Raw genomic sequence first — 27461 nt, 5'->3', positions numbered from 1 at the left:
GACATGCAGTAACTAGAACTGGAAAGTAACTACAATTAAATAAAACAGACTTCTGTTTGTCTATAGATGAAACAAATAATTTAATCTGGGTCCTTTTACAGGTTCACTTAGGTCTATACCTGTTAGGTGACAAGTCCTTCAGAAACTAAAACACAAGCGAACACAGTTTGGTTAAGGAGCAATTACTTTTTAATGCAAGACCAGGTTGGCTTGCATTTTTGCATGTCTCATTTTTCAGTAAAATCCACCTTAGACGCATTTAACACAATGTTTAGCCTAATGGAGAATAGTCTTCCTCTGTTGTGGACAAAGCTAACCACGATAGACAGCGGGTTTTAGCCTCAGACCATGGGCAATAATCAATACTTTTAATCAAACCTACATTAGTTTGAGAAATAATGATTCAAAAGATTTAATCCTTGCAGGGGGTACAGTACACCCAAAGCAGACACATCACTTAATCAACATGGCTCTCCATCACAGATCTAATTGCATCTTACATGCTCAGTCCCCTTCACGCCCCTGCGTCAGTGTGTGGGTGAACCCTACAGCCAACAGGGTTAATCAGAAAATCATTGCCAAGTAACATCCTGGGGGTGGGTGAGCCTACTGCAGACAGGGGAAAAGGTGAGATCACCGGGGAGACAAAGGACACCAAAGCTCATTACCTTCACTCATCCAGAAGTAATCAATAGATTTGACAGAGAAAGAAATTGCCACTTGTTGTCGATATGGCCGAACACAGAGTGAAAAGGACTGTCTGTGTGTATGTGGGCTTGTACTAATGTTTTCAGAGAATATCACGCTTGAGCACAGGCACACGTGTTTACATATAAGTTCATCGAACAGGAGCACGAGAGCTAAAAGGTGAGCAGCAATACTCCATTTACTACTGTTGACAATTACATTCACATTGTGTAGTAAGATTGGACTCAAGAAACTGGAACAAAGGAGCAAAAACTGACTCATCAATGGGTTTTAATTTTTTTTGTCTGGTTTTTCAATTTTGAGAAGAAATATAAATATCAAACCAAGATAGTTTGAGTAAATACAAAGAAGTAGTTTTTTTATAAAAATAATTTCACTTATTGAGTAAAACAATTTTAAAAAACTGTCCAAACTATCTGTAGCTAACGAAAAAAGTAATTGTTCCCTCTGATAAGCTGCTAATCAACAGTGATATACCAAATATTTAAGATCATTTTGATGAGACAGACTTTGGATTGATTACTTGAAACATACAAATAACAAACCACTTCCACAAAAACCTGTATGATAACATAAACCAGGCTAAAGAATCTGAAAAAGCAAAACATCATGATCAGAAAAAAAAACAGAAGAAATGGCAGCCTGCTGCCATAGAAACACAAAGAACTCGTGCTAAGTAATTAAGTGGTGGAACCAATTTAGTAGAAAAGACACCAGTGAGAGTTGTGAATTGACACCAGTGCTGACCAAAAAGAACACAAAGGCCTGTCTAATGTTTGCTAAAAAGAACATCTAGATCTTTCCCCACTTTTTGAAAAATATAACTGAGGACTAACTAGACAAAATAGAACTTCTTGGCATCACGAGAAAAAGAACATCAATTGTGACACAGATTTGTAACAAATGATAGAACCAGGAGTTCTGCTTCGTAATACAAACCATTGGTGGTAGTTGTAGACGAGGCATAATCAGTTTGGTTAAGGAGCAATTACTTTTTAATGCAAGATCAGGTTGGCTTGGATTGCCATTTTTTGCATTTGGTAAATAAGATAATTTGAGAACTGCATTTTACTCGAGTTATTTCTGTCATTTTGTTTGATGTCTTCAATTGTTTATGTTACAAATTAGCAAAAAAAACCCTAAATAAATCTGTAAGGAGGCAATTACTTTTCCACTGCAGAAAAAGTGAAGATAAACTGTACATATTTCTTTTGACTGTGTGCATGCATTTCTCATTCTGCTGTTTCCATTTGTTCCATTGCCATGTTTCCATGATGAATATGGGCCTTGTGAAGCTCATGTACTTTAATACAAAGACACCAACAGTAGAGAACCCTGTTCAGTATTGCCTGCCTAGCCTTGTATTCAAATGCGTATCAGTGCATTGTTCCCTGTGCTGGGCTCCTTAATACATTTCTAATGGAACAAGTTTTAGTTGACAAGTGTGGCAGACAACACGCTCCGTACTTTCATTAAAATGACAAGAGAAGCTTTCATTCCTGTCCCTTGCTCTTCAGTCAAGGGTTTCTGATTCTGATCTGTTGCCGTGAAATTTCCCTCCACGGTGAGCCCACTTTGTTGTTGCTAAGTGCAGACAAAGATGTGGTCCAATTCACTCAAACTTTGCCTTTCTCCATCGCACTATCCATTCATCCTACCTTCAGTGCCAATTCAATTAAGGCTCAATTACAGACTCCTAAACAAAGCTGCCGCCAACGCGCTCATCCTCCTTGCTTCATCATACCCTCTGCTTTTCTCTTGCCCACTCACCGATCACTGGTGTCGAAACTTTTTGTTTTGTACGTCTCTAACTTGCAAACATTCAAGTTGCCATGAATAAAACTCAACATGTCAACACACTCTGGGGGAAGATAGTGTTACTTGTTTGCTCCAAGAGCCACATCCAACTGGAAACTGGAAAAGACACACAATCACACGCTGCAAACAGACTAGCGTTTATGCATTCCCAAATGACAGCGACCAATTTAATTTCATGCTCTAAACATCTGCATCCGTGTCAGACAAAGGAGCGAGGCAGAGACCTCATTGATCCGACGGGTCTGGGACCAGCTGCCAACAGGGCATGGCGCTGATGAATATTAATTAGAGGCATTTTAATATGCATGGCATTTTTCAGAGCTGCCAAGACGTGACAGGGTGGCTCCGGTTTTTAGGTCAGGATGCCACCAAACTCCAGCCAGTCCTGTCTCGACACACCCCACTAAAGTTTGATTTAGTGTGCAAGGGAGCCAGTGTGATTGAATCTGTGTACTTGGGTTGTGTGTTTGTGTCCATTTGTGTCTCCTGAGATGTAGTCTGATTGAGGATTAGCGAGGGGAGCGTGTGGAGGTGGCATGGCGCTCAGTGAGAAGGCAAGTGAGATGTGGGCAGGACGAGGTGACAAATTCTAATGTAGCCAAATCTGCCTGAAATCCCCCTCGAGGGCCACAGCTCTTTCTGCAACACCTGTCCATACACCCAAGCAGACATGTCACACAGGAATCCATTATAACACCCCTGCGTTACAGAGGCGCAACAAAAAGAATGGTACACATGGTCAGTGACTTTAATACACACATATGGCAGAAATCCACTCATAAGGAATGTGACACGCGGTCAAAAAAAAGCAACACCAACACCAGCTAAAACCCACTCCCACACACAGCGACACCCATCGAGACTCCTGCGGCGTCTAACTATGCACTCCCCAGCCCACAGCTAATCAAGTCAGGCAGTGACTTAGTGAAATTGCATTAGCTACACTTTCCTGGGTTTGATGAGAAACAGTCTGATCCTGTGATGAATTTCAGCCCTCCCCAGTTTTAGACGAGGAACGGATGAACTTGTGATTCCTCCTTTAACAGACTTCCACGTCCCCCGAGTCCACGAGCGTGTCTGTGTACATTAAAAAGTCTGAATAAGGGGCGAGATGAGTAAAGCCACAATGCCAGGCAGAGGACAGATTGTGATCCTCACACTGCCAGTGCTTTTAATGCAAAATTAGGTGGAAAAAAGCTGTCAGCTAAGTATAGAATGTAAGTTTATCTTGTTAGTACATCTAGTAAAATTCTGCCTGACAAAGGTAGCTACACTGACTATTTACATATAGTTTTACATCTAAAACCTTCAATAATTTTTTTTGATTGGAAAGCAAAGTTAATCTCAGGGTAGAAAAATTAAATGGTTTTCCAATTTTTGTACAAATAATCTAAAAAGTATCTTTGCTGTAATTCCAGTTAGAAAACTTTAGGGGTGTGTATCTACCAGCTTTGTACATCTAGAGACTGAAACATTTCCCCATTTGACTATACATGAAAGGCTCTGTAACCATGAATTTTAAGGTCCTGCCACAGATTCAGTTGTATTTAGATCTGGACTTTGACTAGGACTGGCCTTCCACAGCATGATGCAGCCACCACCGTGGATGGAAAATATGTTCAGGATGATGTGCAGTGTAGCATACTTGTGAAAAACATTGTTTGGCAAGTTGTCCCAACACAGTTGTGATGTGACAAAATGCAAAATAGCTCAGGTAGTATGAATAGTTTTTCAAGGCATAATGCATTTTTATTAAACATCTACAACAGTTTTGAGTATGAAATGTTTTACATGACCTCACCGTAGCCTCAAAAATGTTCAGCAAATACTCCCTCCAGTTGGCATATTCTAATCCCACCAACATTGTTTCACTTTGAACAAGATACAATACATGAAATTATTAATATTTATTCTTTGTGCTGTTGTCATACCAGCAGTGACAGATGTGAATTCATAAAAATCAGAACCCCTGAGATGCATTGTGTGCAACAGTGACACTTTCAATAATTAATTGAACCTGAATTTATTTATACTATAACTTATTTATGCATTGTATTCTCAGCTGTGGGGTGGATTTGATCTCAAGGTTGGTGGAGCAAATACCATTCCATCAAATTAATTTTAATAATAGAAGACTCTCATTATGCCCCAATCAGACTTGTAGAAGGTTTGAGTGGAAGAGGATGCCTGAAATTGACCAGAGATTCATGAATTATTGACACAGGAACCTATCTTATTAATTGAGCAGGTCTCAGTTCTGTGAATAAGCAGCCACCTGAAAGTGAGCATGCACATTTAAATGCAGCTGATTTGTACGGAGAGAATGTGGCCTGAATTGATCACTCCAAAACTCATTTTCGTAGCATAAAAGCTACAGATAAATGAGACTGTTCGGGGTGAAAATTGAATTATTCTATATATATTCCCAACTATTTGGACAATTTTGATTTAAATGTGCAGAGCTTGCAAACACCAGATTGGGGGAGGAGGAGGACAAGAACTGCCTCGTCTTTGCTTCTGCAAAAACTAAAATTTGATGAACAAACTAGAAAAGTACTAATTCTGCAGAAACCAGCTGATCATGTGTTACCTTTTACATTTGGGTGCTTGTAGAAATACATGATTTCCCCTTCTCTATGTTCAATTTGTAATTTAAAAAAGTTTTAACATTTTTGCAGCAGCAGGGATAAGGTTGATTAACACAAGGAACAACTTGAATGCAAAAGTCAGTTTGGTTTACAGACAGTCATATCAGGCACAAAAACACAGTCACTAAGACACATGTCGACATATGGAATCACACAACAAAGTTCAATGTCACTTGTCGTCCAAGGCTCATTAAGAAGAAGCAGAGCATATCTATTAATTAAGATCACGAATTGTAACAAAAAAGGAAGAACTGTCTACATCTCTTCAGGTTGGGTGTTTGAAGACATTGTCTACACTCTGCAGGGCAGACAAAGGGAAAGGGAGTCTTTGAAATGACCCTCACATATGGCTTTAAAATCGTAAGTGTTGCTTTTATGTTTGAAATAAAAACTGTGCAGAGTGATGGAGGTTTTAAATATTTCATAGTTTTCCATGCCTCAAAAGCAACAGCAATTTCTTGAAATTAGAGCTTTCAGCAGAGACAATCTACAAATACAAATAATTGTGGTTCAAAACTTTGAAAGTATCTATTTGTATGTTCTGCTGATTATGTACTTTGTGTACATCACAGATTAAATTAATCCAGGAATATATCTCAGGATGCCTCAGAACCAGCCTTTGCAGCAAAAGTTAGTTTTAACGTTACAGGAAAGACAGAATGGCTTAAATACAAATAAAAAAACGTATAAACACATTCTATTAGATGTGTTAAAAGTGGTCACCACATGTCTGAACATAAAAGAGGCAATAAACGTAATACAGTATATGTGGTGCTTTTATCTAAATTGCTTTTGGCGAGTAAATTTAATTCCTCCACTGGAGCCCACTATCCCCCAACTTGCAATGGAGATCCTAACACAATTCAACACTCCTTTGTTCTTGAAATAACAGTGAAGTAAGCAGAAAGTCAAGGTGTAGGTGAATGTGTTTGAAGATATGAGAGAAACAACCACCCGGAAAACTAAGTGCCATCACATCTTTGATTAGACCCAGCAGGGAATCAGGCAGCTTCAGTGCACTCCTCTACAATACTTAAAAGACCTGTTGCATGCTGGGTATGCCAGAGGTGTGACTCTGTATTTAACAGCTCGGCTGTTACAGTCTAGATGTCAAAGTCTGCACAGCCGCAAGTTCCAAATGCCCTTCTTCCAGCAGTCTTCCCCTCCTCCATCCATTTTTCATTTGTTCTTCTCTAATCAGCTAGTGTGAGATTAAAAGTAAACACAGGGGTGGCAGGCAAAGCCGGCAATTATGACAGGTCCAAAGCTGATTAAAATTAGTCCCAGGCTTTGAAAATAAACCAGGTTTCTTATTACTGATTAAATGTCTGCACTGAGTAAACTTTTATAACCCACTCCTTTTCTCCCTGTGTTGTCCTTTGCATCTCTTTGTCTGTTTTGGATTGAGATTACATTTCCCACTGTGTGTAACTGAACAAATCACAGATTTTGCCCTTGTCAATGATTTCACCCAAAGGGGTTTGAAGTGTGATTAAGTCTGTACATGTAATGGTTTGATTAATAATCATTTCTAAAAAGAACAAGAGGTTTTTTTTATTATTATTATTATTTATATCCAACCCTCTGATTCAGATTTTGACAAATTAGAACTTTTTCCCCCAAGGAACATAAGACATGAGATAGAAAATGTGACACCTATACTTCGATAGATGGCCGAAGTTTGTGTGCAACAAAAATTAAGGTAATACCACTTTATCCTATCGAAATGTAGCAATGCGAGTTCCTCCAGCTAGTCCTAGATAAATTCAACACCATACAAATCTAATAAAAGAGAAATTTTAATATACTTGATCAGTTAAATAGTCCAAACATTCTTTAATTAGCACACTTCTGCATGATTTTTTAGTTTCTACAAACCACATAGCGATGAGTTTCTGATTCATCTACTGAAATACTCAGATGAAATGAATACTAAATTGATTCACGTAATGATTTTGGTATCCGTGTGTGTCCCTACCTCATGGTGTGCCAAACTGGCACTTTTCTACTTTGCTTGTTAGTTAGCTTTCACCATATAAGGAAGCAGATGAATGAATGATTATGTCAGTGCAATTGCAACCAAAGTTGAGACGCAAACTGCAGACACTTCAGCTGAATAAGAAATCTTCGACAAGTCTTCAATACAAAGCTCCACATCTGCTGCTGCTCCATCTGGACAGTCTGCCTATACTTGAGATGAGTGATGGCGTGTGTGTGTGCGTGTGCATGATGCCTCTGACTCTACTAACAAGATCCCTTTCTAGTAGGTGCTGAACTTTAAGTTACCACAACTGACATGTTTTAAACCTTCATTGGTAACTCTTCCTACTCTGATATTTATCTGCAATTTAGAAAGTTTTTGACCTTATCTAAAGTCAGAACCGTCTGTCAGTATCAGCTTTGAGATACTTGACCATCAACGAGCCAAATGCAAACAACAATCCAGAGTTTGTATAATTACGATTTACTGAACTATTTCAATATCACAACTATTTCTTGTGGTTAAGCCAAAACATTTCATAATGGTTGTAGTATGTTAACTATTAAGTCTAACCTTGGATGACCTAAATGTTATTCAAGGTCCTTTTTTGTTCAGAATTACAGCACTTTATCTATCTTCGGGATCTTTATTTATTTATTTTTTCAAAGGACAACCATTCACACCATTGCTCCTGTACTTAGGATCTTACTCTAGTAGATATCACAGCGAAAGAATCATGACCTAAAACAACCTAGATTTTTTACGTGTCTCAAAAAATATAAATAAAAAATATCAAAGAGAAAAGGGGTGCCACATGGCTCGTTGGTAGAGCAGGCACACCATGAGGAGAGGCTAAAGCCCTTGATTCCCAGCCCCAGGCCATTTACTGCATCTCCTCCTCTTCTGTTTCTGTCCTTCTCTTGAATGAAGGCCACTAGTGCTATAAAACCTTACAAAAAATTTAAAAAAAAACCTGCTGTAATCGCCATCTTAATGATACTGATACTGATACCAAACCCCTCAGGTTTATGAAATGGTGGCTTCCAAAGCACAAGCCAAAGAACAAATTTAATTTGGGGGATTTTGAGGTGCTGGAAAACAAAAAAACTAATGTTTAGGCTACAGACCAAACAATTCCATCAGTTTAATCAATGCCTCCAGTTCTGTAAATATCTGGGGGCTGGTTTTTTAAATCTCTAAAATAATTTCCATCCTCTTGCTTTATCTCACTAAAAAATACAGCATGTTTGATGAGTTCCTCTACAATCAGAAACCGACACTGTTGTTAAAAGTTAATTTTCCATACTTTTCCCAAGCGCTGCTCAAATTTCCGCAACAAAACAACTATAATTGAATAACTGAGCCCACAGCACATGATGATTTAACAATGTGTGCATCAATATCTATGTGTGATATTGTTTTAAGTATTATCATATTACATCTATTTACAGCCAAATTGAACATGATGAGCCAGAACAAACAGAATAACTGCTGCTAGATAAGACATGCTGTATTGTGTATGTGTGTCTTTTTTCACAACACAAAGATCTGCAGTCACTATTCTGAGTAATAGACAGCCAGGAAAAATATGCACATTGCATCTTATATATTCATCTAGTTATGCTTCAGTTGAAGTCAGAAAATACAAAACAAAAAGGCATTGAAGACTAAACAGACATCATGTTTCTTCAGAAGTTCTGGTAGCACATTGACTCATTTCATCCATGCATGTGAAAAACCTTTGTTCAGAAATCCCATGACAGCTACTGATGTGATATCTTAATTGCTATGATCCACAAGAAATGAATGGTACTTTCTAATGAAAAAAAATCTCAACTGATAATTTGATATGATTCTGCCAAGACAGAAAAAATGATTTTGTGGCCTTTCCTTTTGAGGAGGTCAATTACAACCAAAAAAATATACTTAACTTTTTATTTCTTGCAAACTCCAGTTTTAGTTTAAAATATAAAATCATTTCTGTCTATTAAATTATGCAACAATGAATGCTTTCCGCAAGCTTAGGGCGTTAGTATTTAAGTTTCTTGCAATGGGGAAGGATTTTAAGAGGATGATCCAAAACTGTGTATCTAGATTTTACTTTTCACCTGCCTGAGGTCAGCAAAATTGCAAACCATGTTAAAAATGTATTATAAAAGCAAAACAAAGAAAAATCAAAGAGATAGAAAAATATTTGTTCATCCTAGTATCCTACAATAATGTCGCAATCTTATCTTTTCTAAGTCAGTAGCCAAACACCCGTTCCTACTTATATTTATTATGCACAGCGGAAATTATACAAGAGGAAAAAATAATGAGAGCCAAGAGGAGCATCAATAGTAGCAAAGCAGACTTCCTTGACATTCTAGCATCATAATCCTGTAATAACCATTGACTTTTTCTGCTGACAATTTTCAATTCTACCTAATGCATTTATGAATATAATGAATTATAATCGCAAGGTCAATGGAAGTCAAGTATTGATCCCTCCAAAAGATGAGGGATCAATGATTATCCTTGAAATCTGCTTAGAAGTATTAAAAAAAGTAACAGGAAAAGACATAACTGACAAGACAGCCTATTGAAACTGGTGCAAGAATTAATTAAAGGTAATTGAAGTGCATCCATAAAATAACAGCAAAGTCTATAAAGGTGTCATGTTTATTCACCTCAGAATGACTGACACAAGAATCTGCTGTGACAATGAAAGGGCCAAGCTCGCATTACTTTCCCCACCGAGCAATTCCCCACCGTGATGCTACCCAACGGTGTAGCACCACACATGACTTGGAAGAAACATCGTGTCTGGTACGACACCTTCCAAATGCGAACATGCACACTTAAGCGAGCACATGCCTTTTAACATCTGCCGGCCTCACCTGTAATATCCTGCTCACTATCGCCTCCACCCCTGCATCTCCCACTAGACACTTTTCCATTTGCACCTCTTCTCCCACTGTCCTCAATTGGGCTGTACAAATCAGCTTGACAACGAACGCCACTTCTGGTCTCCTCTCTGTTCTCCCCCTCCCTTTCTCAATGTTCAGTGTTTTGTCATGGGGATATGGGGCTATTATACATAAACAAGAAGTCCCTAATACAGGACAGGCTTTTTTTTTCTGCAACAAGACCTACTATTAGGTATTAAAGGATGACTAGAAAGAGCTGTTTGTAACTAGATTGCTTGCTCAGGGAGACCCAGCCACACTGTTCTCTTTGCCAGACTTGCAGGGAACAAGTCAATTTGAATATCAAAAGGGAAACAGGGAATGTGTGAAATAGATTTCGAACCAAACTGATTATGAATACGTCTTGGAAGTGACGAGGGAATGAAAGCTGGGAGCGTTGGGAATAGGACTTTTGTGCACACGCTTACAGGAAAAATTTGTAAGTCCAATATGTGCATGTTTGTTTATGTGCAAACGTGCAATGACAGGCGGACTGCGGGCTGCTATCAAAAGGGGAGGGGTTGTCACTTCAAACGTGCCCTGGGGCAAGGCAATATTGTACAAAACACAATGAAGGTTCAGGACACAAAGAGGAATAAAATATAAAAAAGGCAATAAATGCATTACAGGGCATTGTAAGACTGCAGCAGTTATTAGGATACATTCACACTTCACCTCCCAGATGACCGCTGAGGCCTACGCACAGCAGAAAGGCAATAAAAAAGGAGAGGCCAAACATCTAAAAGTATGGAGGCAGCAGAGACATGCAGAGGAAGATAGGGGAATGGTAACACGTCTACAGATGAGAAAACGTGTTATTTTCATCATTTATTCATGGAGATTGTGATTGAATCTGGATCTGTACTCTGCAAAAGGACACGCATGCACATCCAGTATATACACATTCATTTACAGATAGACAGCCATGGGAGCGGGTGAGTGTAATGACAACACACACACACACACACACGCACCCACACACAAACTCTCCGCCTTGCAGCTTCAATACATACATTCAGTTCACAAATTCCAGATGTGGCCACATATGGAGCTGTAATGAAGTCTTTAGATGAAGCACTGGACTAATTGAAGCATACACAATGAGGAGTGCAATTAAGTCTCCTTGTGCGTTCGCATGTGTATTTGGAGCATGTGAATGAGGGCTTGTGCAGCTTTATGTGTGTGTAAAAATGATAGATGGGAGGCCCCTACAATACTCAGGAGAAATGAATTACATACATTACAGATTAATTTCAAGGCCATTAGAGTTGTGAGAATGCAAAAACATAACATGACTATATTAATACAACTGCTTTGTTTCTTAGTTACAGAAACTGTGGCAACTTCTGCAAGGGGAAAGGCAATCATTGGTAAACAATTTTAGCAGCAACCACACTCTGAGAGGCGTCTTTTCTATTTCACTTTTTGATATTGTGCAGTAATTGAAATTGTTTGACCTGCAAAGAAATTTGTTTTTCTATATGTAATAGTATTATCTCAGAAAAAAAACGTTAATTGCTTTACTGTTGTTGAATGTTTCAATAACAATATAGTTTACAATGAACCTTCATTTCCCAAGCTGTTTTCTTTCTTTACCTTTATCTTTGTTGACTTCAGAATGTCCACCACTAAAAAATATATATCCCAGTGTCGCCATTGAAGGCAGTAAAAATCGCTCCTACAATCAAAACATAATTCGGCATGCACAATTTGTAAGACTGATGCTTGAAATATAATATTCAACAAAATTTTGCAATTGCAATATAGCAAACTCCTAACATCACAAAGCCCTGATATTGCAAGAAGATTACAATTTAGCATTATAATCCACACTGAGATAAAACCATCCATGTATAGAAGTAACTATGTGGTAAAAACAGTTCTTCGTAGAGGGTTTCGTAAGTAGTTTTGAAACATTGTCTCAACTAAAAAGTTAGTTTTTTTTAATTTCAGCTTGAAATTTGGTCTATGAAAATAACAGTATTTTCAAACCCTTGTCACTGCTTTTACAGTCTAGTAGTGGCATTACAGGATCTTATGACTAACAGTTCTCATCAGACAGTCTGTCTTGTTAAGCTTATGTTTCCGTTGAGTTGAGTTTATATAAATATATACCATTGAAGAGTTTCACATTTTTGCCCAACATAAAAAGAAGTGGTGCTCAATCTAAATAATTTTGTGGCCTACTATGTTAGTCACTGTTTTTATGCATTTAATATTAGGGCATAAGGGGATGCAAGTGGAGAAAAAGTACAGAAACAGTGGCAAAAAGCCTTCAAGGCTAAGTTTCTTGGTGTTGGAGTTAATAACTGCAGTGAGTTGAAGTAGACCACTGGAGGAAAAGGAAACGACTTTAGGAAACACCAGGCAGGAGACACACATGACTAATCTTTAAGTGTAGAGTAATCCCAAAGCCGAAAGTATTCATCAACTCAATCTCTATTTTCTAACTCTTTTCCTCTCCCTCCCTGCCCACTAAGTTTAATTTAAAAGGAGAAAAAAGTCCCTTTCCACAAAGTCTCAATATATTTTTTTTTAATTTCTTCCCTCTGAAGTCTCTTAATGGCTTCTTCACTGGACCCTGATGAAAACAATGACTTTTAACCTTCCTCCTGCTCCCTCCCTCCCCCTATCCATCTCTCCACTCCCTCCATCACAGTCGACTTATTTCACTTTCTAAATGATTTCTTACTCTTTCAATCTCTTCTCAGTCATTCAGGCCGAGGCTCGGGCTCACAGACGGTGCTACACATTGTGACAGGTGAAATGAAAGCCAAGAGGAATCTCATCTTCTCATAAGCGCTCCGAGGCATTCAGTCAGTCAAAAGAAATGCAGTTTTCTACCTTCTTTCTTAGGCGCTGACAGATGGAAGGAGAAAAAAAATTAGGCTTTATGCGGAAACTATTTAGAGTTTTCTTTTATCCACAGTTCATCAATGCTGGTCTTCTAGTTCATATTTACATCCATGCCTCTTTTGCTGTTACAGAAGGAAATAAAGGATGGATTGCAATGTATATTGTGACTGTATGTGCGATTAGCTAATAATGCAGCTTACACTTTGGTGAAAAAGTATTTGCTCCTTAAGAACTTTGTTCTGGTTTCCTTTGTTGCCACACTTTAGAACATCAAACAAAGCATCACGGTGGACATAGATAACCTGACTGAACACAATACAGAAGTTTACAATAATTCAATTCATTAAAGCGAAAAAAAAACTATTCATAACAACCAGAGTCTATATTTTATATAGTTTGGGGAAAAATTATGAAGCAATGAGATAAAAACATTTTCAAAGGGGTCAGTCCACAAAAATCTTGCCTAAAACTAAAATAGTAGCTCAATGCTCAAACAAAAGTGGTGGTAGTCTGATGGTCTGGGGTTGCTGTGCTACTTCGGGACCTGGACAACTTACCATATTTGACAAAACCATAAATTTTGATGGTCACAAAAAAAAAAAAAATCCTACACAAGAATCTCTGACAATATGTTTGTGATGGTAAAATGAATGAACGTTGAACCAAATCACCAACTCAACCTCTGAATGGCACACTTAAAAGTCAATACAATGAAGGTTTCAGAGTGGTGTAGTTAAAGCATAGCCTTAAACCTAATTTAGTTAATCTTAAATAAATTGTCCATGCTTGAAAAACTCTGCAATGTGAGAAAATCTGTAGTGGGCTAAATACATTTTTACGGCGCAGTATTTGTGCAGATAGTTTTTTTATCGATCAACAAATCAACAAGGAATTGGATAAGAAAAAAAAGTAAGGCAGCAGACAGCAAACATCGCCATCAGGCATCGCTGATTGAAACCTCAAGGTCACAGGCAGACGCACAGAGAGCCAGAGAAGAGAAAAAACAGAAGAGGTACGGGCAGCAGCACCATCCAGGCTCTCCAGGGTCCAGCTGTGTAGCTCACTTACTGAGCTATTTTGTGCGTGTGAATGTGTGAGCGAGAGCTTTTTAAGGGCTTCTCCCTGTAGGCGAACTCTGCAAAGTCACCCTGTTCTCTGCATCTCGTCAATCTCTTTCTCTATCGCTGCTTGGCGCTACACACTCCTGTTGTCTGCCCTTTTTTTTTTTTTTTTGGCTCCTAAGTGCAACTCCTCGAACTGTGACATGCCCTTTCTCTCTCTGAGCACCATTACTCCCTCCTCTTTCAGACTTCCAATTCCAACTCTTCACCTCAATCAGCATCTGAGTGAATCCCTCCACCTTTACAAACCGTGACCAAACCCCACCACTTTTAACTACTCAATTCTTCCAATGCACTATATACAGAAATCTTACCATTTTACAATCTGAGATTCACCTCTGCTGTCCTTTTATCTTCTCCCTTTTCACTAATATTTCCACTGTCAGCTTATTCCTTTTAGATTACTTCCCCACATCTTTATCTTGGTGTCAAGTATTAAACTTTGCAACTTCATAGTGCACTCCTCAGTTCATCTACCAGTCCCCCTCCTCACCTTGTAATTCTCCGCTTTTGCTGTAAAGTTCTCGTCTTTGTTCCCTCAGGTAGGCACTCATGCTGATTGCATGGGACGATGACTCAAACCTGCAAATAAAACAAAGGATTCAGTAATAATTAGGAACGTAACGTAAGGTTGGGAGAAATTGAAAAACAATTCAGGGCTGATATTCATCAATTTGTTGACACAAATCTACTCATTTTAAAGATAAATAGTTATGCCACATTAAAAAATGAAACTGGAAATAATATTTATTTGATATCAAAGATATTTTAGCTACTTGGCAGTGATCCCTAACCAGTGAGAACAGGCATTATACTTAAATACCTACTATAATATGCAGTTGTCAAGTTGACTTCTTTTTAACTCAGAACTTTTCTGAACTACATAAAGTTATGTTTTGTCATTGTGCATGTTGGTAATGAAAGTCAACCTTTTCTCTCACTGGGTAAATTTAAAGTAAATTTATGGATTTATGTGACAGAAGAATTATACTGACATTCTTAAACTGGCCCTTCCACCTGCAATATGTTGACACTAACTTGTTTTGTTTTTCTTATGCATTTTCATGCTACGTATTATGTTGTAACAATGTGCCCTCTTAACCACCTTCTTGCTATAAAAAAGCAAGAGTAATCTCAAAGGACCTCTTTATTTATTAAAAGTCAAAACAATATTAAAGCTTAACATCGATATATTATTTGCACAGATACGTTTGCTACGATTTGTAATAAAAATAGTTTTAACAAAATAACACTGCTTCTCATGTACAGATAAATAACTAATATTATTCTGTGCACTATATCTAGAGTTTATTGTTGCTGAAAAAGTATCATTTTTCAATTCCTGTTTTTAATTGAAAGAAATCACAATAAAGTTGATCTTGACTTTATGCACACTGAGATTTTGACATTCATGCCCAGGACGACTTCAAATCGTTGACCATATCGTTACATGTGAAAACCTATTTGATCTATCAAGCCAAGAAAGGGATTCTTACTTGAACAGCGACTGTTTAGGACGCTGGGGTTTTTTCTTGGCGAAGAAGGCAGCAAACTCACTGCCAGTGCTGGCATAGGAGAGCTGAGCCGACTGCTCAGTGGAACTGCGGCTGTTCTTCACGTCCAGATACTCCATCAGCAGAACCTTAAATGCAATGAGTGTGTTCTGTTAAAGGTAAAATAAAGGCATCAAGACATTTCGTGTTTTGTGTTATGTTTGAGGGAAACAGAAACTGTCCTTCAGCTATGCAACATAAGCTCTTGTGCTGCTGACAAAAATTAAAGAATGAAAGTAATTTGGATAACCACAAAACTTCTGACAACTTTTTGGATAAGTGAAGTCTATCAAATCTGCTTCTTTTAGCCTTTTAAGTATGTCAAGTATTTCAAGAACTTTAACTTTTGACATATATTTCTGTATTTATACCTAGAATCAAACACACGTGTGGCTTCAGAACTAATAGAGATGCTATTGGTTTAATGGAAAATCATATTTCATGACAAAAAGAAAACCTTAAGAAAATTAGTAATCCACTGACATATTATGTCTCAATCCTATTACATACCCTAAAAAAGATCTCAACCCTAAGATAGTCTGCAGACATGACAGGAACAGTCTTTTTTTTCCCCATTTCAGTTCCCTGATCTGTCTGCATGATCAATGCTAAAATCCATCAGAGTCTGATCATGCTTCATAAAAATCTTATCAACTTCTAACAATAGTCTGAAATAAGCACATCGAAACTCTGTCCAGACCCAAAAAAAGTTCACTTCCTCTATCATTCTATCTGTACATTCCCTCCGTTTCTTTCATTTGCTCTCATTTTTCAAAGTCTCTTTGAGCTTCAACTATCATTTCTCACATTTCTATTTTTCCCCCTCCCCGTTTCTTGCTCCGTCTTCCTTCGGTTCGTATTTGCCTCTCTCTCGCCCACCCCTCATTCCTCTCTCTGCGAATGCATATGTTCCAAAATAGCCTCCCATATCTAATAGCTTCATAATTTATCAGGGCCATTTAGCCTGTGTGTGTCTAATTCTGAAAGCGCAGAGTGGGTCAGCCCAGAATGGGACAGGAGTAATGGCTGAGCAGATGGAGATCCATCCCGACCATAATGATGTAATTAACACTGTGCAGAGCATTCCCTGTCATGCATGGGAAAGCCTTCCGTGCTAGGGTTGATATCTGATCCAACACAAAGAAGCAACCATATAAAGTGAACTATGTAATGCAAGCAGGTTTCTTTCAGAGCTTCTGATAAGCTAATAAAAAAGATCTATCAAGTCAACTTTAGAAATTTTTAAGGGATCTCATTTCAATTAAATCAGTCTGGGCTCTTTGCAAGTGTTTACAAATTTAACAACACGTGTTAATCCACAATCTTTTACCAATTAATCACTCCCCAACACAGGTCCCCAATCACAACAGCCGAGCTTGCCGCCATATCACACTTGCCGACCCAAAACTTGCAGCAGCGTGGTGACCACTTGCCACTGGCCCTGTGCTGCAGCTAATCCCATCAGTGTATTAATTACTAATGATGAGCTGATGGAGTGAAACTCCCCCCCTCTACTTGCTTGCAAGCTAACACCCAAGCGGACTTAATGAAATGTCATTGCTGGGCTGATGAAGGGGCTCCGACCCCTCTTAAATTGCATTAGCCCAGAGTCAGAGTGAACTTTGCAGGCAATTAACTGGACAGTTAGGACACAGAGAGTGATGGGAGGCAGATGATAAAAATGATGGAGGGAATTAGAGACAGAGAGATAATGATAGGAAAATAATTGTTTTATGAAAAAATCGCTTTAACCAAAACGTACTATAAGATCACGTTGGTATAAATGAACCAACCCCTTTGAGACTCTTTGTTATTTCTCTTTAATAATCAGATCCTGCCACAGTTACATTCTTTAGAACCAAACTCTTCAATTACGAATTGATCTGGTTACAAAATTGCCTTTGAGCCAAAATGGAAGATATGGGCTTAACACATTTTAATATGCTGCAATTAATAAATAAAAACATGTTGTTTTGATGTTATTTGTGTTTGAAAAAAACTAAATCTTTTTTGACTGTTGTCACATATTGAAGACAATCAGTATTTGTTGGAGTCCGCCTTGTCTTCATTTTGCTTTTTCATCAATTGTTTGGAAACAAAATTGTTTTATTGTCAGTTTTGTCCTATATTTTTCCACATTTTTTGATGATAGTATTATCTGTGTACCATAGTAAAATACACAATTGTAGAAATTCTTCAACCCTTCTCCTGACTGATGCCTTGTACACTAAACAGAAACAATAAATGTGGTTACAGTTTCTGTGACTAATTCTAACATTCACCTTTTAAAGATTCCAAAGTTAGTATTATTAAGGAAAAAATAAAAATTAGGAGGTACAGAACTGAAACTATTTGAACACAATGGTATCCCTGGACAGAAATGTTGAATTAGAATGCATAAAAAGATAAGAAATTCAGAAACAGTGAGAACAAACGATAAAGACAAGATCAACAACGTGATTGTGGTTACCAAAACAAAGAGTTGCTTCAGTGACTGCAAGAACACAATACAAACGCACAACTACACACACATACACACACAAGTAAACAAATTCAATTGTCCACATTGATAATTAGTAATTGGTCCCAGAGCCCAGTTCCAAATGGGTGCCTGTTCTAATTTAGTTAAACCCCTGGAGCTTTGATAAGGTCTTACGCAAGCAGCACAAGCACTGAAGACCTTGAAATGAGGATTCACAAACATTACACAACTGTAATCTTTCAACTCTCTTCTTCTCTTTAGACCCAGAATTTAACAAGCTTTCTATATTTCTGTCCTGTGAAAACAGCTAATGGTGGGAATCAGTGAAAACAAAAAGCATATTGCATCACATCTGCAATGCTTCTAATTTAGTTGAATCCTGATAAGTATCCTTGCTTCTATTAATTAGATCTGATGACTTTCATTAAAAGGTCAAAGAGAGTTGATTAATAAAACAGCAGAGGAAGAAACAAACCAGCTAAATTCACAAAAAATTAAAAGGCACGAAGCAACAAATAATATAAAAAAACAAACAAACAAAAAAAAACAAGCATGTAATCATGTAGAACATGTGCAAATTTATCCCGGCAAATTAGACAGCTAAAAGCAAGGGCTCAAAAGTGCATGTTTGAGTGCGTGCGTGTAGGGGTGTGTGTGTTTGTGTGAGACGGGCCACAAATAAAAATAACACATCTCTCTGCAGGGCTTCCTTTATAATCATTTCCACCAAAACTATTCAATCAAACTTGTTGTGCAAACGAATTGCTTGGGTCGCGTCCCAAGCTAAAATCAGTCCGCTGCCTGAGTGCAAAGTTAAATTAAAATGGAGAGAAGCTTAATGGAAGTCTGCCGCTGTAAATCATTAGTCATCTATTCGTTCATCGCTGAAATGCCCTGATGCTTTCATTCATGAAGCAAGCGCGTACTCACCTTTTATTAGGCCCCAACAGCCAAAGAATTAGAGCAATTAGGAGAATATTGCTCAAAGCTTTGCAGGTGAGCACTTGACATAGGGTAAACCTAGCAGTTGGTTGGCTGAAATTGAAGGCAGATATACCATTTTGTTTTCACATATTTCCTGCTTCCATCCATCTCTGTGTTCAAGAAGTCTTAAAAGCAGCCAAGAACAATTTCTACTTTGTTCCTTTGTCAAGGCTTAACAGAAATCATCTGTTTTCTCGCTAAATCCCTTGGCAAGCGTCTTGTCACTAAACATATTGACGGATATCCCCGGCTGCTAGCTTGAAGTTTAAAGCTGCAAGTGTCCTTGGCCGTCAGAGGGGCTCTGTATACATCCTGTATTGATTGTGCTCCAGAAACTTCAATAACCTTCACGAGTTGTGACGGAGCTCCAGCAGCAGCGCTCTCTCACCACCGGACTCCTGCTAAAGCAGCAGGGGTTCCCACCTGGAGCCGGCTGCAGGCAGTCGATACTTTTGAAGGCTACCTTGTTGACTGGAGGGAATGGAGAGAAGATGTGGAAGCTGAAAACTTCTGTCCTTAGCACAACCCCAACAGGTTCTGTGGCCATGTGTGATTATTGTTTAAAACAAAGGAGACAAATTGATTTTTGTTGCACTAAGTGTTATGTATTACGTTTATTAGTGGCAGAGTTTTCCTCAACAAATTCTCCGCAATACTATCAAAATTATACGTAGAGGTACAGATGTCCACATACATCTAGAACAAAGCTTGTTTTAATCACCAACAACTTTCTGGATGGATATTTGAACACTCTTCTCAGTATTTCTTAAGTTTCTAAAAGTTTGTTGACTATTTCTTACATAGTCAACAAACCAGGGATACTAACCAGGGATAAAAAAAATAAGAAGAATAATCATGTGGAGGTAGGGGCCACTAAAGAAGCTTTTGGTGTGCAGTTCAAGAAATAGAAAATTTGTTAGGATAACAAACAATAACCATGAAGGCAACAAGAACTGAAAACTGCTGGAACACCGGTGTTACTGTCGAGCTTCATAGACTCAACTTTAGCAATATTTCATTGTCGGCGGTATTGACGCATTGCACCAAACTATAAAAATTTAATATTTTGAAATGGTTAAAGCAACTTCGACTTCTGGAAGTGCTTAGACCTGCCTGTTTTTGATGAGAGAAATTCTAAAAATCCAGAATTGTGGCAGCATGGCAGCTCTGTAACGTTGGTTGTGATTTGTTCTTTTTGTAGACTTTAGTTCATGATTTCTTTAAGATGTATTGCTTGCTTGGACAATTGTTCCACAAGTGGATGCTTTGCAGCTGAAAGAGTTCATGCTCTTACTTATTTTTACTTTCAGATAGTTTTATGATGAATAACCATGGCAACAAGTTTTTGTTTTTTTATTTAAATGAGTCTTGATTCTTCTGCAAGCATCTGACAAAACCTGATGCTTTCTTTCTTCTTGCTGAGAAAAATAGAAACCTTAGAACAGCATCATAGTACACTTCACTGCACTCCAGCAACATATAAACATGATAATGCTCTGGAGGACAGAATGAACATGACATTTCGATTAAAATGTCCGTCAAGAACATGGTAGCAATGTCTGTACTTCATATCCAATTAATAGAGGCTTATTGTCTTCTTGATTCTCTCTGCCACTTCAATTTGCTTTGTTTTCTGTCTGTTGAGGAGGCAAAAAGTAAGAAAAAAAAATTCAAAGCCTCTTGCATATGTTGACACAAACATGACACAGCCTTTTGTGTTGAGTAATCTGTGTCGACAAAGGGATTAATTTATGAAGCAGATTTAGATTAAACCACAGGCTCTCCTCTCTTCCACACGACGCGTAAACAGAGGAGCATTACCAGAAATACAAGAGAAAATACAACTGAGCATCTACTGGAAATTTAGAAAGGCAATGCAATAAAACAATATTCACAGAAACAATCAAAAAGGCATCCATCTCAGCACTCATGTCAGTAAATGTTAATAAAGACTTCAAGGTCTAATCTGAACTTGATATTACAAGAATCTTCTCTTTCAGAAGCTCGATCATCGGGATCCGTCCGTTTTTTCGGATGCAGTTTCTAAAGTCCCTCTGCGTGCATAAGAAGCACCTCATTAAAAGTGAGATTTGCACTCTGGTCACATCCCAGGAGCAGACAATGGACGTGGCAAGCAGGCAAATAGCCACAAATCCTTGCAGCGTCCGCAAATGGCAACCTAATTAACAAACTTCCAGGCATCAGACCAAACTGTAGACAAGGTGAAAGGGTGATGGACAGGAGCAGCCACAGACACCTTGCTCTAGATAAAGATTGGGCCATCTTAATTATGAATCCATGTTGAGGTTTGTGAACTGTGATCTTTAATAAGCCGATAGACAGTGTCTGATAGCTTGTAACTTCTAAGATAACTGTGAAGAAATGCAAACGTTTCTTTGCAAATAATTTCACTTAGATATCATCTTATTAGAAGTGCGAGGCCGACAGACCGGCTTAGCAAGTAAACAGTACACCTGAAAAGGAGATAAAAACAACAAAAAGAAGGGTATGCATGCAGGTTTTCGCAAGAGTGTGGTGCTGCATGCTTAGAGATGTAAATTCACTGATCCTGCAGATGATCAATAAACATACTCACAAATTCATCAGAGAGCGATTTGGAAAAACTGCGCATTGGCTTTAAAGTACACCTTCCTACATCAATACCACTGATTACCCTGCAGTTTTTTATGCTTTGAATCAATACTTCCACACTTAAACGACACAACCCGCAGAAGTATCTTGGGCCTTTCTGCGCAAGGATTAGAACTGCTACATGAATCCTGACTTTCAAAAGCTTGTTTACCCACTCCACTCTCTAAACCTACTGGGCCACATTGATGAAAGTCGCTTCTCTGCCAAGGCCTTGTGGCTGTGTGCACCCTATGTTTCTGTCAGCTCCTGCAATCGTCTGCTAGTATGTCATGTGTAAAGGTCAACCTGGTTTCTGCACCTGTCCATGTGAAGGGGGGGAGAGAAAATAACACCTATCAAAGGTTTCTGAGGATGTCAAATACAAGAAATGCAATGAGAAGCAAGAGTCATGCGGGGATATAATTTTTTATTTATTTTTTATTTTTTTGTAAATGGGGGCTTGGTAGTGGTAGTCAGTAAGTAAATGGATATAGAGAGTGTTTTCTGTGAAAAGTAAAAAAAAGAGCACAGCACTATTTATACTTGACACCTTTGAATATGTCATTCTATGGCTAAATTCAATTTTGATAACAGTTTTTTCATCTCTTGTGACGTATGATTGTGTTATGTACTTTTGTTCAAATCTTTGTATTTAAAGCAAAAAAGGGAAAAACTTGACAGGGGTTTAACAAACATTTAAAGATGTCGAAATTCCATATTTGTCTACATTTAATATATAAATGGGTGGATGGAAGGACAAATGAATGGGCAGATGGACAAGCAGATAAACAGATGATTGGCAGAGAGAAGCAAAAGTAAATGGACATAAATACATAAAGAGAAAAGTGGAAGGCTAGATGGAAGACAACTTAAAACATAACTTTAAAAAATCCAACACAACAGAAACACCACCTCCAGACAGAACCAATATGACAAAACTCTACATATCACAAGGAAAGTGAGGCCTGTGCTGGTCTTAAGGTCTGAGATATCAGCTGGATCACTATCCAATAAAACCTGACAGAGCTGGTGTGGAAGCTGCAGGAATTTAATTTCTCTCATAGCTGACATGTGACACTGTAAAACAAAGAGCTAAATGAAGGGGGCGAGGGGAATTATGGGAGTTCGGAGAAGGAAAAAGAAGGCAGATAATAAGATTAAGGAGGAAATTACAAGGACCAAGAGGGAAATGCAGAAGGTATTGGGAAATAGAGATTGTGATACAGAGGCAGCAGGAATCATGCTGAGGAAGCAAAGAGCAAGGGGAATGCAGAGAGAGAGAAAAAAGAAAAAAGAAAAACAAATGGATAGATGTGGGTTCTTCTTATTGATATTATCAGTCAGAAAATAATAACACAAGTGACTGAGTAAGAAAACCTAATTTCACATAATGAGTATTCTAATCAAGAGATTCTATTATCTCATATGAGAGCCAAGAGAGATTGGAGCCACTGGCAATTGTGTGCTGGCTGTGGTCAAATACGGAGGAATGGCTTCCTGCCATCTAAAACTGTACTCATACAGCAGAGCAATTACACTGCATGCCTATGTACCCCTAAAACCATCAAAATACACACACAAATACCCCGAATCACTCTTCATTTTGTGTGTTTATGTATGCCAGCTGGAAAAAGCTCAACCTATTGAAGGCACAGTCTCATTGTGGGAGTTAGACATGAAAGGGCTTTCAATTTCACTCGGCAGAAAGCATTCCATCGTTTTATTTATTTTTGCTTTTACGTGATCGATAGAAAGAAACACTGGGCTATCAATTACCACGGCAGCAGCCAACACGTCCAAGTCCTCCACAATAGAAAAGCTCATTTTCGCCTGAATCTTACTCACCGAATGTGAATAAACCGAGGCATTTTCTACGCTTTGTGCCAATATGATGTATATGTGAATGAATCCATAAAATAGTATTTAACTACAAAATTTTTTCTAGTAGATTTGTTGAAGTCTGCCAGCTAATTGCTGAAAATGACAATTTAAAGACTGTCCGTGAAGAAGCTCCACATGAAGCAACATATTTTGAGTTATTAACACACAAAAGGAACAAACACACACATACACACACCAATCAGTCTGAGAGCAACAACTGTCGCTGATTTTCCACTGAGAGTCACCGCAGGGTCATTTCAACAGCTGTTCATCTCCCTCAACCAATCAAACAGGAGCAGGGGGATCAACAACCAAGCATAAATACATGCCAATTAAAGAGCCTAAAATTAATCCAAGCAATCAAGCTTTCTTTATTTTCCTAACCACATGGAAAAAATACGCAGTTAGTTCCTCTTTAGGTTTCAAGGTTTTATGAGAGAACTCATTTTTTAAATTAACCAATTCTTACCTATTTCTTGCAAAGGAAGAAAAAAAAATGATATAACTCTTAGTCCAAGAACTAAGCCAAAAAGCAGAAGCAGTGGGTGAGAAAGAAATTACACCTCCTCAGCCGCCATAGAAAATAGGGGCTAAGCAGAAGCCAGGTGTTGCCAATCTAATTCACTCAATAAACTAATCATTAGCAGATGTGGGCACATATTTAAAAAAATTATGTATCAGCTATGTTGGAAAGCTGTTGGTTGGGATCATTCAGGTGTGTGGTGCACCAACGTAAATCCAAGGCAATAACATCAGGTGAGCAGCTTTATACAAAAAAAGTGAAGGGTTATGGAGGCAATTTAAACTTACTGGGGTTTATCATTCTACAAACCAAGGAGAACAAACTATTGAAAGGAAACTTATTTTTGGCAAGCCATGCTGAGTATTGCTCATACAAATTTAAAAAATAATAATAATAATAATCCATGCCAAGAGTGCTGCAGAATTTCCCCCATCATTTAGACAAAAGACATCAAACTGGAGATTGAATGAAAACCCATATGAATTTACATTTACAGGTAGCCAGTAGCTTTGCAGGCACGACTGAGAAAAAAGGAATGACAGTTTTTGGCCTACATGTAAAATGCTGAGTAAAAAAAGCTAAAACTGAACATCAACCTCTACGCACCACTGTAATGGTGAAGCATGGCGGTGGAAGCATCACGCTGTGGCAATGTGACAAAATATATCTTTGCACAAATATATAAGTCCAAAATTTCTCTGCATTCAATAGGGGCCACTTTGTAACTGGCCTTTTAGCCTTTATTAAATTATACCAACAACATATAAATATGCAATGAATTGATGTTACCATCACTTTATAGTACTTAATTTTAATACCTTTACCTAATTTTCAGATTCATGACAGACAATGACTAAAATTTAATACTTAATTTATGGTGTAGCATTTAGTAGATTTTAATTCAATTTCATTTTATGTTGCTTTTAGACAAGGTAAATGCCATGGCAACTGGAGGTAACAGGTATAACTTCAATACCATAGGCAACTACTGTGATGAATTATCAGTTCCATATTTAATATTAATGCAAGTACCAATGACTTTAAACTATATTCAACCTTTGAACACTTTAATTTGAACCAGCACATATAACCATATTTGTTCTACGTTTTTCTTTGACTGTTGCAGAAAACTAACCTGCAGCACTGCCTGGATCTTGGCAGATACATCAGCCTGCTCGTAGAGCTTGATCTTCTCCTCATGGGTCACACCCGGAGTGTGTGCAGCAATCTGCTGCATGTGGGCCAGCACCACACTGTGAGCCTGGGCAACCGCCTTGAACTTGTCAAACAAAAGCTCCAGCAGTTCCAACAACAGCCTGCAGAGGGAGCCAGAGAGAGAAGAACCAAAGGGTGAGCGGGGCAATGTGGAGAGAGGCACGCAATGGAGGGAAGGAGAGCACTTAAAGAAATACAAAATGACATTATAGTAAACAACTATACATATACCTGCTCCACAAACTGTTTTTCTCTTATGAATTTAGAAATTGAAATACAGGTTACGTAAACTGAGATGAAATGCTTCACAGTTCCGTTTTAATTGCCAACTCTCTTGAGCAGAGACTTCCAGCATTTTTCCCCCGTGTTAATAACGCAGCACCTGGATGCCCCTAGAAGGATCCAAATGAAAAGCCACTCTCGTTAGCTCTAAATGGCTCTGCTTGAAGCAGAGAGAGCGCATCCAAAACCAAACTGACCTTCTACTACATCTGAGTGCCCTACTTAGCGCTGAAAGCTCACAGTTGCTTCATCTGCCCTAATGCTTTCATACAGACTCTTCTGTACCTCCTTTTGGCACCAGGACGGAGCTTTTGAAGTAAAGAGCGAACAGAGGTTATGCTAGATGAGACGGATGATGACGAGTAACTACTTTATTTTAAAGGGGGGGATTATAGTTGATAATAAAATAATGACAGTCTATGCCACATTTTTTGTTGCAATTTTTATCATTTTAATTTATTTTTTCTCTACCTGGCAGATTGGATATCAAATGTTTGGTACTAAATTTCTGTCGGCGTATGAATTCCAACAATAAAAACTGACTAAGTCGGGTGTGTCTTCAATGAGAATTTAATGCAATTATTTAACGCTAGATCTCCCACAACAGCCCTTTATTGCTCCTTTTTGGTTAGTTAAAACTGCTGCTAGAATGTCTCGTGGGATTTTAGCTCTTGTTCCCTGGCACCTTTCAGCAAAGTAATCCATTGGGAGGTGCGGGTTTTGTAAACCATACTTAGCAAAGTTATTTCTTTACACTTTCCTTGCCACTTGGCTATAGCTCAGAGCGTGCTTTGTCCCTGCTTACGTCTTACACCGTGCTGCTATCTGCTGGACTGTCTCATGGACATTTTCTCATGAATTAAACCTTGGATGCCACCTTCTAAAGCATTACAGAACTTTGCTGCCTTCCTTCAGGCCACCTTTTTCTGAGGAGGAGGATACTAAAATGCATCAATAATGCAAAAACAAAGACCGGCATCATTATTCAGAAGTACAGCTGAAGAGAAAAAAGAAGATGCTGGGGGTTAGGAGATAACAGTGTAAACTGATCCCTGAGATGGTAAATTTATGCCAAGTCCTTACAAAGCATAGTGGAGACTGAGTAACTTATTTCTATGCCATACATGCCTTTACATATTGCCTTGCAAAAGTATGTAATGTATATGTAAAGTTTTTTCAAAGATTCTTACTTTGATTTGGGTCTGACCTTATATTAAGCCACACCAGTAGGAATGTTTAGGGTTGTTATTCTGCTAAATGTTATTTAGCTTGTTATTCCAGTCTAAATGTTTTTGCTGTCTCTCACAAGTTTTCTTCCAGGACTACCCAGTAAATAGCTCTATGCTTATTTCCTTCAACTCTTGCTGCTTCCATGCTGAAGAAAATCATCAACACAGTGAGATGCTGAAACCACCATGTTTTCTCTTGGAGATTTTGGATTCCTGGTGACGTTCAGTATTAGTTTTCCACAACACATATTGTTTGGCACATTGACCAAAAAAGTTTTGATTCAACCTGACAGGAAAAAAAACAACTTTCTTTCACACGCGACAGCTGAATTTTTAGGCTTTCAACAATGGTTTTCTTCTTGACACTACATTTTTCAGTTACAAAAGGGATAGACTTGTGAAATGCACAGCTAAAGGTCATCACTTTTACTAGTCATTACTAAGGCTACAATACGCAATACATATTATTGAAGTGGAAGAAGTACATGGTTTTATTTCTGCTTAAGAGAAAATTAATAAAAGTTGGTGACGATAAACATTTAAAACATTGCAAAACATTCAAAGCATCAAGGAGTATGAGTATTTTTCCAAGACACAATTA

General features: G+C 38.2%; 1 protein-coding gene across 5 annotated transcripts in view; it reads right to left on the bottom strand.

Annotated features, from left to right (window-relative positions):
* exoc4 (exocyst complex component 4) overlaps positions 1-27461 on the bottom strand; it is a 114285-nt gene that overhangs the window by 74666 nt on the left and 12158 nt on the right. For all 5 annotated transcript variants that reach the window (XR_006369810.1, XR_006369811.1, XM_044108430.1 and 2 more), the window contains exons 8-10: positions 25270-25450; positions 15577-15722; positions 14574-14662 (exon numbers count right to left, since the gene is read on the bottom strand). Coding sequence is in view for 3 of the 5 variants with exons in the window: in XM_044108430.1 (XP_043964365.1) it covers positions 14574-14662; positions 15577-15722; positions 25270-25450 (416 nt within the window). In the remaining 2 variants the exon portion in view is untranslated. The remainder of the gene's footprint in view (positions 1-14573; positions 14663-15576; positions 15723-25269; positions 25451-27461) is intronic.

The sequence above is a fragment of the Gambusia affinis genome, linkage group LG23 (genome assembly GCF_019740435.1).
Source record: "Gambusia affinis linkage group LG23, SWU_Gaff_1.0, whole genome shotgun sequence".
Taxonomy (NCBI): Eukaryota; Metazoa; Chordata; class Actinopteri; order Cyprinodontiformes; family Poeciliidae; genus Gambusia; species Gambusia affinis.
Note: the sequence above shows the minus strand (reverse complement) of the source record. Positions and strands in the feature narration are given on the sequence as shown.